The 16,946-nt window shown below is 33.4% G+C and overlaps 1 protein-coding gene and 1 pseudogene across 1 annotated transcript in view; one reads left to right on the plus strand and one right to left on the minus strand.

The window, feature by feature from the left end:
- The window catches only part of LOC149541561 (uncharacterized), a 61,578-nt gene extending 45,585 nt beyond the window's left edge, over positions 1 to 15,993 (plus strand). Inside the window, exon 8 of the mRNA XM_089795626.1 lies at positions 15,662 to 15,993. Within this exon, the coding sequence (XP_089651752.1) occupies positions 15,662 to 15,993 (332 nt within the window). The remainder of the gene's footprint in view (positions 1 to 15,661) is intronic.
- Positions 15,994 to 16,617: 624 nt separating this feature from the next.
- The window catches only part of LOC149541562 (replication factor C subunit 4 pseudogene), a 50,129-nt pseudogene continuing 49,800 nt past the window's right edge, over positions 16,618 to 16,946 (minus strand).

Raw genomic sequence — 16,946 nt, forward strand, 5'->3', positions numbered from 1 at the left:
ATCAAGCACAATTGCATATAATATCATAGCTGAAGTAATAAATGCATTAAATGCCTAATTTAACCATTTATTTAATTATACTAAAATAATCCATTTACATTACTCATGTTCACATATAGCATAATGAAGTAAGAATGAAGTAAATAACCATAGCATTAAATCCATCACATAACATAATCAGAGATATGTCCAAATATGGATAACCAGGTATCATCATAAAACATATTGTCATCTCAAAATGGTATCATCATGAAAAAATGATCAACTGAACATCATAGTAGTCTAACGTCTATGATACTAAAATCAAAGTATAACATCTGACCCTCAAGTCATCTCAAATGTAAAACATAACATGAGTAACAAGTACCTCTTGGAACAAAATATAATAAGGTAAATATCCGCAACATCTAACCAATGAATCCAACATGGGCACTCCATTTCTAATTATTTAAATATTTAATAATGGTTGATTACACAACATGAAAAGGCACTTAAAACACATAAGCAAACACAGTCATATACATGACTAACCACTACTACAAGAACCTAGCCTCGTGTAGCAAGATAATAGTACACAGTGAAATCTTTGCACACATCTCTAGGTAATCATGGAACAACATCATAATACCTCATTGATCCTAGTAACCACTAGCACAAACCTCAATGAACCATCTAACACATCATAATCTCATGAATAGGCCATAAGCATAAACAAAGCAATTGAAAAAGTAAACTAAATCCAATCACCTCAAGCGTGTAGGCCACTCATGGTCCCAATCATGATCACTCACCAAGAAAGATCATCAAGGTTGCATCCATCTAGATGACTTATAGAAATCAAATGAGAGAGGTGCTACATAATGTAATATATTAGTGTGATTGTATACTATTCATTTGTAAATTGATGAAGCCTTAAGACTAACCCAATACTTGTTTTAGGACTTGGTATAAAAGAAAGTTTGTTTCCTTTGTTGTTATTATCAATGTGATCCAATGTGAATGTTTATTGTTTATGCAAGTTTGAATACAAATTCGGCTTGTTGGAAATATTCAAGATATAACAGTTTACTGAGAGGGGAGGGGTGAATCAGTAAACATAAAATCTTAAATCAATCAGTAAAATATCTAATCACCTAATCTGCAGTATGTAGATATTCATAACACATAAGCACAGAGATTTTGGTGACCCAGAAACCTTCCAAAATAGAAAGTAAAACTGGGGTGGGGATGAAACCCACAAATCTTCTTTACTGCAGTAGGAAGTTAGCCAGTTAAGGCATACAATGATCACTTCTGGTGATCTGCCCTGTTAGGAGCATAAAGGATTGTTATATCCACCTTGTTAAAGGATTTGAAACATACTTCATAAGTATGCACTCTGTTAGGAGATTTAGTACAAAGACTGTTAAGTCTACCCTGTTAAAGGATTTATAAAAACTGATTCACCTGTTAGAATGAAACAGTGGATCTGAATACAACTGATTGCTGATAAGATCTGCTACGCTCTGATTGTCCTTGATATGACAGATAAAACTTTTCTGCTCCAATGCTGACTTTGCTGAAAACCTTCAAAATTCAGCTTTACATGCTTTCGCACACATTCTTCACATACTTCATATATTTCCCATACATCTAGAATGATACAATACATTACATATATATACCATCCTGGTTAAAATTACATGCAATGGTCGGCTAAATAAAAGTAGACAAAATTTAACTGAGTCGGCCGAATAGCAAAACAAACTCGGTAGAACAAACTTCTTTGTTTACCGACTGAGCTCGGTTAACACTGAGTCCTATGTTAACCGACCGAACTCGGTTAACACTGCATCCGTCTTTACTCGGTTAATACTGAGTTCTTAATTAACCGACCGAACTCGGTTAATGCTGAGTTCTTAGTTAACCGACTGAACTCGGTTAACACTGAGTTCTATGTTAACCGACTGAACTCGGTTAACACTGAGTTCTTCTTTACTCGGTTAATACTGTGAGAAAAGTGTTGTCACTAATGGCAAATAACTTTATGCCAACACGGCTAAGATCTGAGCAGAGATTGACATTGAGGATGTATTGTGAGCTTCAAATGAAATGTATTAGAAAAAGAGTTATTGTTTAGTTAGTTCATGTACTTGGATATGATATCCTAAGGATTGTTTAGTAAAGAAAGACATGAAACAATTTGGAAAATGGGTTCAGTTGTCTTCCTATTAACTCCGAACAAGTTTGGAATCTCATGATAAAGATTCAAAGTCTCCTAATAGGGACTCATATGTACTAAATGTAGTTCATTGGCTCCTAACAGAGACTATCCTTTCATAAGAAACCAATATATTAGTACATCATCCTATAGGTATCATTCCCATTTGAGTTTTCCCTCCTATCATGTGTTTCCCTACTTAAAAAATCTAGTGTTATTGTGTTTGGCTATATTTCTATGGTTTTTCCATCTTTTGATTCCAAGTTTTAGATTCGATAAATTTATTAAAAGTTGTTTTAAGCACATAACTGATTCATCCTCCCTCTCAGTTATATTGGTGGACTTTACTTTCTAAAATAATTATGATCGCATCCAAAGAGAATTGCATTAATAAGGTATAAAACAATTCAATTATCATATCTAACATCAGCTACATATTAACGCACTTTCAAATATTTTAATCCTAAGGTTAATTTAAGACCAGGGTTTGACCTAGGCAAAAACCCTTACAACCAAAAAAAATATTTTCTTTGCATAGGTCATGTGGTGAATGCATGGAGTTAGATACAAACTAAGCATTAAGAGAGATAGAAAATGTCTTTGTTAGCTCTAAAATAGCTTGGACCCAGTCATCCTGATTGACTGAGTCCCAAGAGTATGTTTCCCTCCTTGATTTTGCCCCAAATTTGAATCATAACTCAATTATTGTTCAAGTTCTTTCCAAATATTATGTCAAAAATATGCATAGTCATTTTTTGTTATATCATGTATGTTCAAAGTTAATATTTCATCATATTTTTCCTTGGATATTGCATTAATCTTACACAATCTCATAGTCATCTTCAATTCATCACAAGTAACGATTAAGTTCACCTTTTTGCGAAATATCTTGAGGAAAGTTGACTAGTCTTCATTCAATGTAAATGGGAAATAGGTTTAAGATTCCTTATTTGTATGCATAGGCAAGCAAACCCTATTTTACTTTCATTACATTTTGGTGAACCTAAGACATCTTAAATCTTTCTTATTTATGGTTTGGATGTCTATATCTAATTTATATAAACGTAATTGCCTCACACTTACAATTTCATTTTGTTTATGTTAGTATATTTCATCCATTTTGAGATCTAGTTCACCAACCTTACATTTTTGTGAACCTAACTCCTTGAATCTTAACTATGATTTGGATATATAGAGAAATATAGATCTAATTTTACATGAACCTTATTGTTGATCATTCACTTTTTAATTCATAAAAATATAGATCCTTTCATTCATTATTTATACATTCTCATTAGTGAAAACAAACTTTAAAATTGAATATTATTCCATGCAGTTAGGACATGTTTTCATTAAGAATGGATTATTTCAATTATATTAGTTAAAAATCATAATGCATATATTTCATAGAGGTGATAGTGACCTACATTCCATTCTTTCACTCATCCCTCTTTTGAAGACTCTCCTATCCATGAGGACATATTGATGCAAGAAGATTATTTTAACACTTCTATCAATGATCTCCCTCTTCGGGATGAACCATTGGAAAATGATGTTGATTATTCTCTTAATATGTCCCTCCACCATGAGGGTGCCTTGGTGAAAGAGGATAATATTTTGGTACAAGATATTGATATGATGAACAAGTTATTTAATGACACTTCATCTTCTATTTATTTTGATAACCTTATCCCTAGATACAAGACATTAATTACGAACTTTCTTTTTAACACTCTTAATGTCCACTCTACTCATAAAGACAGTTTGGAAGAATATGATGATGTCCTTTTATGCCATCCCTTCTACAATGAAAAAATTTGAGAATTAAAATCCTAATAAATTCAATACCATTCATGCTTTGAGTAATGAGAGGTGTAAGTTTTTTGTCCACCTTCATTGAGATATATCTCATCCTTCACAAAATGTTTGTAAGGAGTATGGTCTTGTTGAAGAAATTTATGATAATTTAACCAATATCTCACTCTAATACTTAATTAAAAATTCAACTAAACATAATGAAAAAATACAAGAATCTTTGCAAAAACTTGTTACATCCCATCCTACTAGGTAAAATGAAACAATAATTGTTCTTGAAGAAAATATAAAAATTAAGTTTCACCAATATGAGTTACCCTCTTTAGCGGTTCAAAAACAATAGGATCCCCTCTTATTTTGTTCTTATCAATAGTAATGCTATAATACATACTTAGTTGATAATATTTTGGTTCTTAATGTGTCTACCATTGGCTTGTTCCATAAAATAATGTGGGTGCTTCTCTTGCCCAACCTAATTCTATTTCTATTCATGGATTTGATAATATTGGTAAACTATCTTTATGTACAATCACATTTCCTATTAAAGTAGAAGATGATATTATACTCAATCTTATTCACGATATTGTTGGAAACTACAATTGGAACAATTTTTGTGTTGGCATTGATGTCAAACCTATCGGTGAGATAGGTTTCTATCTGATCTAAGTGTCATATCTATTTGATTGATGAAGAGGATTTGAGAAGTTGTTCATAACAAAAGTATCTAGAGGAAAGGTTGAGTTATGGGTACTTGATTAGTTGGACTTTGACAAGATAAATTGACTGTTTAAATCATGTTGCAAGGAGAGAATACAGTAATGCAAAAGCTCTGAACATGTGATCAAAGACATATCAAATGCATAGGCTTGACCAAGTAATAGAGCAAAAGATTAAAGAACTTAAAGTTTATGTTGAGTGATGCTAGTGTTGACTAAGTGCCAGAATAAGTTGGGTAGAATTATTGTTGATCGAGCATCACTAATGATCGAGTGACTGAATATATGTTGATCAATATATTCAGTAATGAACAAGTAACTCAATGATGATCGAGTGTCAAACTTAGTGTTAGTCAAGGAACAACATTTTAACAATTTATGAGAAATCATAATTTCTAGTTGACTAAGTTGATTTCTTGGGATATGGAAATCATGTTGAAGATAAGGATCAATGAATTGTATCATTTGATGCCAGGAGAGGATTAGGTAAATGACCTAAGGAATGGATTCCAAGAGAAGTTTCTACAAAATAAGAGAATAAACTAAATGGCAATCAAATTCATTGTATGTGGTGAATCTAATCATAAAAACTAAGATCTATGGTGATGTTTAAGCAGAAAAAGATCAGAATTACCTATTTAAGGAGGTGCAAAGGTGAACTTTCAAGATGTTCCATAGAGTTTGATGTCAGGGTAGTTACTAAATTTATTGATTGGCGAATCAAAGAAAAAGGTTGAGAAGAGGTGAAGAGTGATTTCTTGAAGGGTTGACAAGCGAATCAAAGATAGAGATGAGAATGGAGGCCACATAGTGAATCAGTGCATTAGAGATAAACTAAGATCTCTATATGCAAAGTGAGTTTTAGTTAACAAATCAAAACCCTGCTATTACTTTTTAACCATTATAAACAGTATTTGAAATCCTTTAATCAAGGTTGACCTAACAATCATATCTCAATCCTTTAACAGGGTGACATTCTAATGGAATGTTATAAAGTCCTCTAACAAGGCCACTCCTAACAAGGTGATTAAATCCTTTAACAAGGTCACATTTAATAGTGTTTTTTGTAAGCCTTTAATAAGGTTGGATCCTAATAGAGATCATTTCATAAGAGTGAAAATTGGTGACATGTTGTTGGTGGTTTTTCCCAAATCGGATTCCCATGTTAAATCCTACTGTCAAACTTGTGTGGATGTTATTGTTTTACTGATTAATGTTTACATTCTGGTAGTTTTTTTTATTTTAGGACAGTGGACAACTAGTTGATGGTGCTAATAGTTGACTGTAGAGATTGAGCTATGGAATGATAAGATATGAAGTTGATTAAGTGTTTGTTTGTTCAATTGGTATATATGGACCTTGCATAATTGATTCCCCCCGCCCCACCTTCCTAGTTATTCTAAATATTCTAATAATTGTTATCAAAGCATTGGTTCTTGTAGAGAGAAGTTTAAAGGTACTCAGAGATAAAGATCATGATGTATAGAAAGGAGTTGCCAAAGAAAAACAAAGAGATTTTTCCTACATTGCAAAGATTATTGAGGCTATATATAGATGGTATTGGTGATGTTGCACTAGATTTTGTGGACAATACATATGTGACTATTGTAATAGTCCCTCTGACTGCTCAACAATTGAAAGAAAAGTAAAATCCCAATTAGGAAATGTTGGAGATTTCTTCAACACTAATCTATGTTGAGTTTGATGACATAAAAGATTGCAAGAATGTAAAGGAAATGTGGGATAAACCAAAGACCATCTATGGAGGAGATGATAATGTCATGAGAGCCAAATTAGAAAGCTTGAGAGGAAAATTTGATGAAATAAGAATGTCAGAAGGTAAGAACATAGTTCAATATTGTGCAAGAATAAAAGAGGTTTTCAATGTTATTAGAGGAGCTAAAGGAAAGATTGAGAATGAAATAGTAATAAGCAAGGTATTGAGAACTATACTTCCTATTCATGATATTAGGGTTTCTACAATACAAGAACTAAGATGTACACTAGGTAATACCCTAACTCTAGAAAGTGTGATTAGTAGGATTGCTGCTTTTGAGATGTCTAATTTTGACAATTACACTCCTACTACTATTGACTATGATTTTAAATCACAACTAGTACTTTTGATGATGAACTTGAGGCATTAATGGCTAGGAGAGATGGAAGAGGCAAAGGAAAATATAAAGGAAAACTTCCTATGATCTATTTTTCATGCAAAAAAGTTGGTCATATTGTTGCAAGATGTCCTGACAGAGAAGAAAAGGATGCAAGGAAGGAAAGAAAGTACAAAGGAAGAAGAGATGATTGAGACAACAAGAAGAACAAGGACTACAAAGATAAAGATAGGAAATCTTGTTATATTATTGAAGAATTAGTCTGTAATGCTATGAAAGAAGATTCTAGTGAAGATGAGAAAATTGCATTGATCTCTTTTATAAATAAAAGTGATGGTGGTTGTTCTAATCACATGACTGGTGATAGAAGTAAATTTGAGAACATTGGACCATACAAGGGTAGCTGTGTTAAATTTGGTAATGATGTTCCATGTCATGTGAAGGTTAAAGGATCAATACAACTAACTAATAAGATCAAATGTGTCAATGTTTATTGATTTGAAGGACTTAACTATAATCTATTGAGTATTTCACAATTAAATAAATTATGGTACAAATTTGAATTCCATCACAGAAACACCAAAATATTTGATGTTGATGGTAAACTGATGGGAAGTGGTAATTAAACAAGAGGTAACTTGTTATATCTAGATTTATCTGATGAGATATATTTGTTTGCACAACATGAAGATATTTGGTTATGGCACAAGATGTTATGTCATATAAAATTTGATAATTTGGTTACCATTAGAAAAATGAAAAGAGTAAGAGGTTTGCCAAAACTAAAGAAACCTAATAATGTTATGTGTAAGCAATGTCAATTGGGGAAAATGGCATAGTCTAGTTTTAAGAGTAGGACATACTCATCTAATGATATTTTGGAATTGGTTCATATTGACCTATGTGGAACTATTGGTGTTCAAAGCTATTGTGGAGACAAATATTTCATTCTATTTGTTGATGACTATTCTAGAATGATGACTGTGATATTTCTCAAAGGAAAAATTGATGCTTTTTGGTTATTTAAGTCGTATTTTGCTAGAGTTGAAAAGGAGAAAGGGAAGAGTCTAAAATGCTTGAGATTTGACAGAGGTATTGAATTCATTTCCAATGAGTTCAACATATTCTGTAGTGATAAAAGAAAAAGATGGATGTATGAACCTAGGACCCCTCCTCAAAATGGAATAGCTAAAAAAGGAAATAGATCAAACATGGAATGTGCTCGAAAATTGATGATTAAGAAAAATGTGTCACAAAAATACTGGAGAGAAGTTGTAAGTACAGTTGTTTATACCCTGATTGGAGTACAAGTCAAGAAAGGTACAAATGTTACACCTTTTCAATTATGATATGGTTATGCTCCTAATGTGAAGTATTTTATTTTTTTGGAAGAAAATGTTACATACTTAAGGATAATAAAAATGGAAAACTTGAAGCTAAAATTGATGAAGCCATATTGCTAGGTTACTCCACTAAGAGAAAAGCTTATAAGTGTTTGAACTCTAACACTAACAAAGTTGTGGAAAGTGCAAATGTGAAATTTGATGAGTATACATAAAAGAATGAAATCGAGTGCAAAATAGAACCTAAACACTATATTTTATTCATATATGTGAATGGGAGTGCTCCTAGCACCACACCTTATCAAGAAAATGAAGCTGCAAATCCACAACAGATTGGGAATGTTAAGTTGCAATAGGAAACTTTTGAGAAATAGATTGTGGGTGTCGAGAAACATGGAATTGAGCATGCAAAAAATGAACCATAGCCTAAACGAGAGAGAGAGAGAGAGAGAGAGAGAGAGAGAGAGAGAGAGAGAGAGAGAGAGAGAGAGAGAGAGAGAGAGAGAGAGAGAGAGAGAGAGAGAGAGAGCTTGAAATAACCTTTCAAGATGAACCTATCGAAGAACAAAGAAGAAAATATCATGTATTAGCAAAATATATAAGAAGACATCATGCACTTGAACATATCATTGCAGACAAAGAGTCTAGTGCTATGACAAGTTAAAGAATCATAAGTGATACATTCTTACTTTGTGAGTTCGATCCCAAATTTGTGAAAGATACTTTGGAGAATGAAGATTGGATACAAGTAATGAATGAAGAAATTGAATAGGTATAAAATAATAAAACATGGACCATAGTACCTAGACCAAAGACAAAAATGTTATAGGAACAAAGTGGATATTTAGGAACAAGTTGAATAAAAATGGTGAGGTCACAAGAAACAAGTCTAGATTGGTATGCAAAGGATATGCACAAGAAGAAAGTGTTGATTATGGCGAAATATTTTCTCCTATAGCAAGACTAGAAGGAGTTAGAACACTTCTTGTATATTCTTCTTATAAAGGATTTAAGGTATATTAGATGGATATCAAATCTGCATTTTTGAATGAGATACTTGAAGAAGAAATATACATAGAGAAGCCTGAAGGATTTGTGGATCTTACAAAGAAAAATACGGTGTGTAAGTTTCACAAAGCTTTATATAGTTTGAAACAAGCCCTAGAGCATGGTATGAAATATTGCATAACTATTTGACAAAGATTGGATTTGCAAGAAGAAATAGTAATGACAATCTATACTTGAAAACTAGTAAGAATAATAAGGTATTGCTATCTGAAAATTTTGTTGATGATATCATATTTGGAGGCAAGGAAGCATTATGAAAATCATATGCTAATGGAATGAAGAAGGAATTTGAAATGTCAATGTTTGGTGAGGTTAATTTCTTTTTTGGCTTACAAGTATATCAAATGAAGCAAGGTATCTTCATTACTTAGTCCAAATATATCAAGAAGATACTAAAAACTTGTGGAATGGAAGATTCAAGACCAATTAGTACACCTATGGTTACATGGCACAAATTATCTAAGAATGATGATTCTATTGATGTGAACCAGACATGATACAGATCAATGATTAGTAAACTACAATATGTTGTCCATAGAAGACCTGATATTGCATTAGTAGTTGGGATAGTTGCAAGATTTTTTGCAAGTCCTAAGGAAAATCATATGATCGCAATAAAAAGAATACTAAGATATCTAAAAGGAATTGAAGACTATAGATTGTATTACAATAAGAATGATAGGTTTGAACTGAAGGTATTCACTCATTTTTATTGGGTACGAAATGTTGATGATAGGTTGAGCACAAGTGGAGGTGCATTCTTTCTAGGAAAGAGACTAATCTCATGGACAAGAAAGAAGCAAAACCATATTTCCCAGTCAACATCTGAAGATGAGTATGTGGTGGTAGTAGTGAATTGTTCAAATATCATATGGATCAAGTAATCATTGAAAGGTATGAAGGAAGAGATCATAGCTCCAGTGATAATCTATTGTGATAATGCAAGTGCTATTAACATATCAAAGAATCCTGTAATGCACACAAAAATGATGCATATTGCTATCAAGTATCATTGCTTGAGAGAGTTAGTTCAATTGAAAGAAGTGAAATTAGAAATGTGAACATGAAAGAGAAAATAGCTAACATATTCACTAAAGATTTACCTAAAGATTATCATGAATATATTAGAGGTAAATTGTAGGTAATTCTCTTAGAAAAAGCTACTTAAGTTGAAGTAAAGCTTTGCATCAAATGTGCTAATTATAATATCTTACAAATTGATGTAGACAGTTCTACTTTAGGAGATTCCTAAGGTAGGGTTGGAAATTTAATGACAAGCAAGTGACTGGAGGGGGGGAGGAGGGGGGTGAATCAAGAACCAATAAAACTTTTCTTAGATTAATTTTACTTCTTTAGGTTATCTAATATACTTTCATGCATCAACACAAATAAATCTACACCATAACACTTTGGCACAAGATATGGTAACCTAGAGAGTCTCCAAGTAGAAGATAAAACTGGGATGAGGATGACACCCACAATGCTTCACTATTGTAGTAATAAAGTTGGCATGTTAGGGGTTACAATTGATCACTTATGGTGATCTACTCTATTAGGAGTATGAACGATTGCTAGGTTCACCTTGCAAAAGGATTTTACAATACAATAAAGTATGTTCTCTGTTAAGATACTTAGCATAAGATTGTTAGGTCCACTTGGTTAGAGGATTTGACTGATGCACTTGTTAGAATGAATCAACAAGTTGATCTCTTCTTTACAATTTGATTTTTTGAATAAGATTTTTTGAATAATATGATTACCTAACTATGATGGATGAGTCGCTACTCTTCCCTGTATACTGTCTTGTAGCTTGATTACATACTTTTCTCCATACTTCTTGTCTCCAAAATAATCATGTATCTTCTACTCTTCCAAAATACATAATTAGACAAATTAATTTGTCTTTCTTATATACCCTTCAAACAATAACTCTATACCAAGTTAACTCCCACAAGAGATATCTTCATAATAATTAATTATTCATTTAAATTGGCTCAAGAACTGATGCTCAGAAAATATAATGTTTTTGATCTTTTGCTAACACTCGGGCAATACAATGAGCTCGAGTGATACTCTTTCTCAGTTAGCACTAGATGCTCAGATAACATTGTGAAACTCGGGTGATATAGCTAGCTCAATTTACATAAAGAGCTTGGTTAATTCTATGAACTCGGTTCACACATGAGGCTTGTTTTCCACTAACAATATTGAATGGCTCAATTTATATTGTGATCTCTGTTAACACAGTAAACCTTCATCTCCTCAGACTACACTAAAATCTACTCCCTTTTGTAGATCTTGATTGTACTATTAACTGACCTTATTGGACAGCTTAAGTGGTTTGTCACTAATTGACAATATGTCTTACCATAGGGTCAATAGGTAGTAGTGAAGAAGAAGAATAGAATAATGGGTTGGTCATAAAAAGATGGCCGATGAAGAATTCAAACTTGACATGAAAGTATCTACATGAAAAAGATGCATAAGTTGAAATTTCTTTGGCATTGTTTTCAAAGAGGGAGATAGTGATTATCCAGTTACCATAAGATAGAAAGAGAGGTTATCCAATAGATTGAAGGTTATTCAGAAGAAGAAAGATCAAAATGAAGGAGGAGATAGTGAAAGCTATTACAAGACCCAAAAAAAAGGGAGAGATTAGTAAGAGGGAGCGCATAAGACTTACTTGAAGTATTGCTAGATTTGATTTGAAAGAGAGAACTTATGAAGATCTAATACATAGAGGGAGTTTCTCAAGTCAGTAAAAGTTTTGGATTGCATGGTAACTAGAGGTGTTGCCATCAATGCCAAATAGGGAGATTGTTGGAAACTAGAATTGGAACAATTGTTGTGTTTTCATTGATGTCAAAACTATTGGTGAGACAATTCGTTATATGATCTAAGTGTCGTATCTATTTGATTGATGAAGAGGATTTGAGAAGTTGTTCATAACAAAAGTATCTAGAGGAAAGGTTGACTTATAAAGATGAAACTACAAATGGACACTTGAATAGTTGGACTTTGACAAGATAAATGGAATGTTTAATTCATTTTACAAGAAAGAATGTAGTAATGCTAAAGCTCTGAAGATGTGATCAAAGATAGATCAACTACATAGGCTTGACCGAGTAACAAAATAGAAGATTAAAGAACTTAAATTTTATGTTGAGTGATGCTAGTGTCAACCAAGCTTAGAATTAGTGTTGACTGAGCATCAGTAGTGACTGAGTGATAGTATATATGTCGAGAAAGATATTTAGTAATGACCAAGTAACCCAGAGATGACTGAGTGTCAAAACTTAGTGTTGGTTGAGGAATAACATTTTAACATTTTACAAGAAATCATAATTTTCAGCTGACTAAGTTGATTTCTTGGGATATGGAAAGAATGTTGGAGATAAGAATTGATGAGTTGGATCATTTAATGCCAAAAGAGGATTAGGTAAACATCCTAAGGAATGAATTCCAAGAGAAGTTTCTAGAAAAGAAGAGAATAAACTAAATAGTGATTAGATTCATTGTATGTGGTAGATTTAATCATAAACCCTAAGATCTACAATGATGTTTAAGCAGAAAAAAGATCAGAATTACCTATTTAAAGAGGCACAAAGGAAAACTTTCAAGATGCTCCACAAAGTTTGAAGGTTGGACTTGCTACCAATGTTATTGACTAATGAATGAAAGTAGAAGGTTGAGAAGAGGTGAAGAGTGATTTCTTCAAGGGTTGCCAAGAAAATTAGAGACAAGGATGAGAATGGAGGCCAGAGAGTGAATCGATGCATTAGAGCCAAATTGAGATATGTACATGCAAAGTGAGTTTTACTTGACAGATCAAAACCCCATTGTTACTTTCTAAGCATTATAAATAGTATTTGAAATCCTTTAATCAAGGTTGACCTAAAAATCATATGTAAATACTTTAACAGTGTGACATTCTAATGGAATATTCTAAAGTCCTCTAACAAGGCCACTCCTAATAGGGTGATTAAATCCTTTAACAAGGCCACATTTAACAATGTGCTTTGTAAACCTTTAACAGAAATGGTTCCTAACATAGTTCACCTCATAAGAGTGAAAATTGGTGACATGTTGCTGGTGTTTTTTCCCAAATTCGGTTTCCACATTAAATCCTAGTGTCATACTTGTGTGGATGTTGTTGCTTTACTATTTAATGTTTACATTATGCAAGCCTATTATTTTAGGATAGTGGACAACTAGTTGATGTTGCTAATAGTTGACTGTAGAGACCAAGCTATGGAATGATAAGATCTAAAGTTGATTAAGTGTTTGTTTATTCAATTAGTAGATCTGGACCTTGGATAACTAATTCAACGCCCACCCCCGCCCTCCCCATCTCAGTTATTCTAAATATTTTGATAGATATACCCAATAATCTCATATACAACCTTCTTCAAGGTAGTCCTCAGCTTTATGCAATGCAGGTTGTCCCTTCTACTCTTCATCAAAGATTCAAATTTATCTACAACAAGGTAGTGCATATTACAGAAGTTGGTGATAGAATAAATATGAAATATTAATCATTCTCAATTTCTTCATCCTCTCTCCAATGTAAATAAATATACCATCTCCTCCCAAAGAGGATGAATTGGATCATTATAATTCATACTCTACTTTCATAGAAAATATAAAAATAATAAATTCTACACTCAAACTTCTTGCTCAAAACATGCATGGATGCTAATTTGGCATCTTTGAATTTCAATCCAACTCAACCTAATAATGAACCCTATCTTGTTGATACTATTGATGCTAAGTTTGATTATTACATTGGACATGGTTTACCTAGCAATATTCTTATATTTGTGGGTTTGTTCCCTTGAACTTAGTGATGTCCTAGCTCTTTCCAGTATTTTGCATGTGTGCACATCTCAATTTATTCTACTTTACCATAAGTGCATAATATCATACTCCCACTAAAGTGAAGGGCTAAATGTAGGAATATAAATTAAATTCCTATGCAATTTCTTTCTCCCTCTGACCTATTTTAGCATGTATGAATTATCATACTTGATCCCATGAATCCAACTCAATTCCAACAAGAAATTAAACTCCCCCTAGCATTTTGGAACCTAAGTCCCAATTTGAAATTTGACCCTTGAATTAGGTCACCTTGGGCAACCCACTTCATCTTGCTTGGCCCCAAATCTTAAATGTGCATTAATTATCTTATGGGGGTATGAAATTAAAACTTGTGTCAAGTTGCTCCAAAATTCACATCCCAAAATACTATAGACAAGTATAAAGTCAAGTTTACCTCCCTCATTTGTATAGACACAAGTTTCAATTAAACACCCAAACATTCAAAGCATTCTCATTTGAATCTTTCTTTGTGGTGAGATACAAAAACATTCGTAAAATCATATGTTCATGATCTTCCTATTAGATATTATGGATTCATGTTATTGCATCAACATTTTTCATTACATTGAATAAAATCTGATCGCTAGGGATGCCATGGTGGAGCAATGGAGGAGAGGAAACCAAAGAGGGTTTCAAGATAATAGGAGAAACTTTGGTTGGTTTGGAAGGGCTAATAAGGGTTGGGAACCATTTAGGAAGCATGAGGGAAGGTTTTATTGGGGTAACAGGAATGGGAGATGGCAAAGTGGCCATAGAACTCGGAGATAGTTTTCAATGGAAGAAAGTGGGCCAAAATAATGGAGACAAATGGCAAGATGGGTGAGCCAAATAGAATGAATATGGAGGAAGAATACACCTGGTGCAAAGATTTATATTGATGAATTTGCATGGGAAGGTGGATTTTGAAAATATAGCAACAAAAATGAGGAAACCACAAGAAGTGGTAAATCTAGAGCAACAAAGAGTTAGGGATCAGTAGTGGATGTGTTGCATAGTGGAGAATGTAGTGATAGACAAATGTGTGATAAAGGAGAGATGTGATTTTCTTGAAAAAAAATGCTCTATTTCTAAAGTGGGGAGGGCTAGATTTTGAAATAGAGAAGGTGAAAGAATGGTGTGATGAGAAGTGGGTGGAAGTGAAGGATTTCAAATCTTTGGAGAATGGTTTCTGTATGGTCACAGTGGATATAGCATAAGATAGATATTGGATTAAGAATAGTGGCCCTTATTTTATGGATGGATATGGGTTCTATTTAAAGAAATGGACCAAAATTTTCAACCCAACAAAGGAGGTAATAAAGGAAATCCCTATATGGATAGTGTTAAGGAATTTCCCCCAAAACTACTAGTAGGATCAATGTTACAGAGAGATAGGTAATAAACTAGAAACATATATAAAAGCAATAAAAATGGTAGACAATGTAACTTTGCAAATGTTTCCTAGGGTGTACATAATGTGGAAGGATTGCCATCCAATCCCAAAATTGATTGAAATCTTTATTGATGGGAATGTATGGAGACAACCAGTGTCAATAGAGGAAGGATTAAAGGTATGTGAGTTCTATCTTTATGAGGAACATAACTCTGAAGAATGCAAACAAGAGGGGCATAATAAAGATAAGGAAGAGGAAAAGCTTCTTAGAAGGGAAACAAAGATAGCAAGGAATTTGAAGGGGCAAAAGGATGGGAATGATGGCAGATGGAAGAGGGATATTGTAGACATAGAGAATGTTATGATGGAAAAAAAGAGAGCAAACAACTATCATGAAGATGGTTGGAGGGAAAATACGTTTTTAAAAGATGTTCAAGTTTTAGATGTAGAGATAGGAAACTTGGACGGAAGCAAAAATGGAGAGTAGGCAAAAATAGGTGGTTGAAGTGGCAGAGCAAGGAGGGTTAAGGTGGGTGAATGATGATATTGGAGTGAATGTTTGGACTAGGTCAATGGAAGAAGAGAGGTTGTCAAGTGGGGGTGCAGATAAAAATGTAAATGGGATTAACAAGGAAGAGGTAGTTAATCGAGAACCTCAAGAGAGGGAGTGCCATAATGAACTGAGGGTTGAGAAATCAGGAGAAGAAAATAGAGAATGGGAGGAAAATGAAGGGTATTTAACAGGGCAGGATGGGGATATGGAAGGGGGGATTGAGGAGATGTTTAAGGATATTGAAATTTCCCCAATCAAGAATTTGAAAGGGAAATCAGGGGAATCAAGCTCTAAGGAGAGTCTAAATGGGATGGAGGAAGAAGGGGATGATGTAGAGGATGAAGAATTTTTTGGAGTGGAGGAAAACCTGATCCTGAAAGAAAAAAGAACCATTGAGAAGTTAGAGAGTAAAAAACATAAAGCTTCATTTGGTGAGAGTCAAAAGAGAGGTAGAAGAACAATAAATGCTTTGATTCAGATAGTAGGAAGTGTAAGAGGGTAGAGTAAACTGAAATTGGGAAGGGGTAGGAACCCCTCCCAGAAGGGATGAAGATCCTCTCATGGAATGTCAGGGGATGCAATGCCCCTAACAAAATCTGCTTGGTCAAGAGAGGCCTGGAGCAAGCAAAACTGGATATAATGTTCTTGCAAGAAATGAAGGTAAATTTGGAAGATGTGGGAAGAGTGAGAAGTAAGTTTTGTAGATGGGAGAGCATTTGGGAAGTAGGTGAAGGAGCTTCAAGGGGTTTAGGTGTCCTATGGAACAAAGAAACAATAAAGGGAGTTCAAATGCAGTCAGGAAAGAATTGGCAGTGGTTAAAGATTTCCTCAAAACAATTGAGATATGACTTAAATGTCATTAATGTTTATGGCCCAACTCAAAGTAG

Source organism: Cupressus sempervirens, chromosome 8, assembly GCF_028749045.1.
Source record: "Cupressus sempervirens isolate cs-2001-9-10 chromosome 8, ASM2874904v1, whole genome shotgun sequence".
Classification (NCBI taxonomy): Eukaryota; Viridiplantae; Streptophyta; class Pinopsida; order Cupressales; family Cupressaceae; genus Cupressus; species Cupressus sempervirens.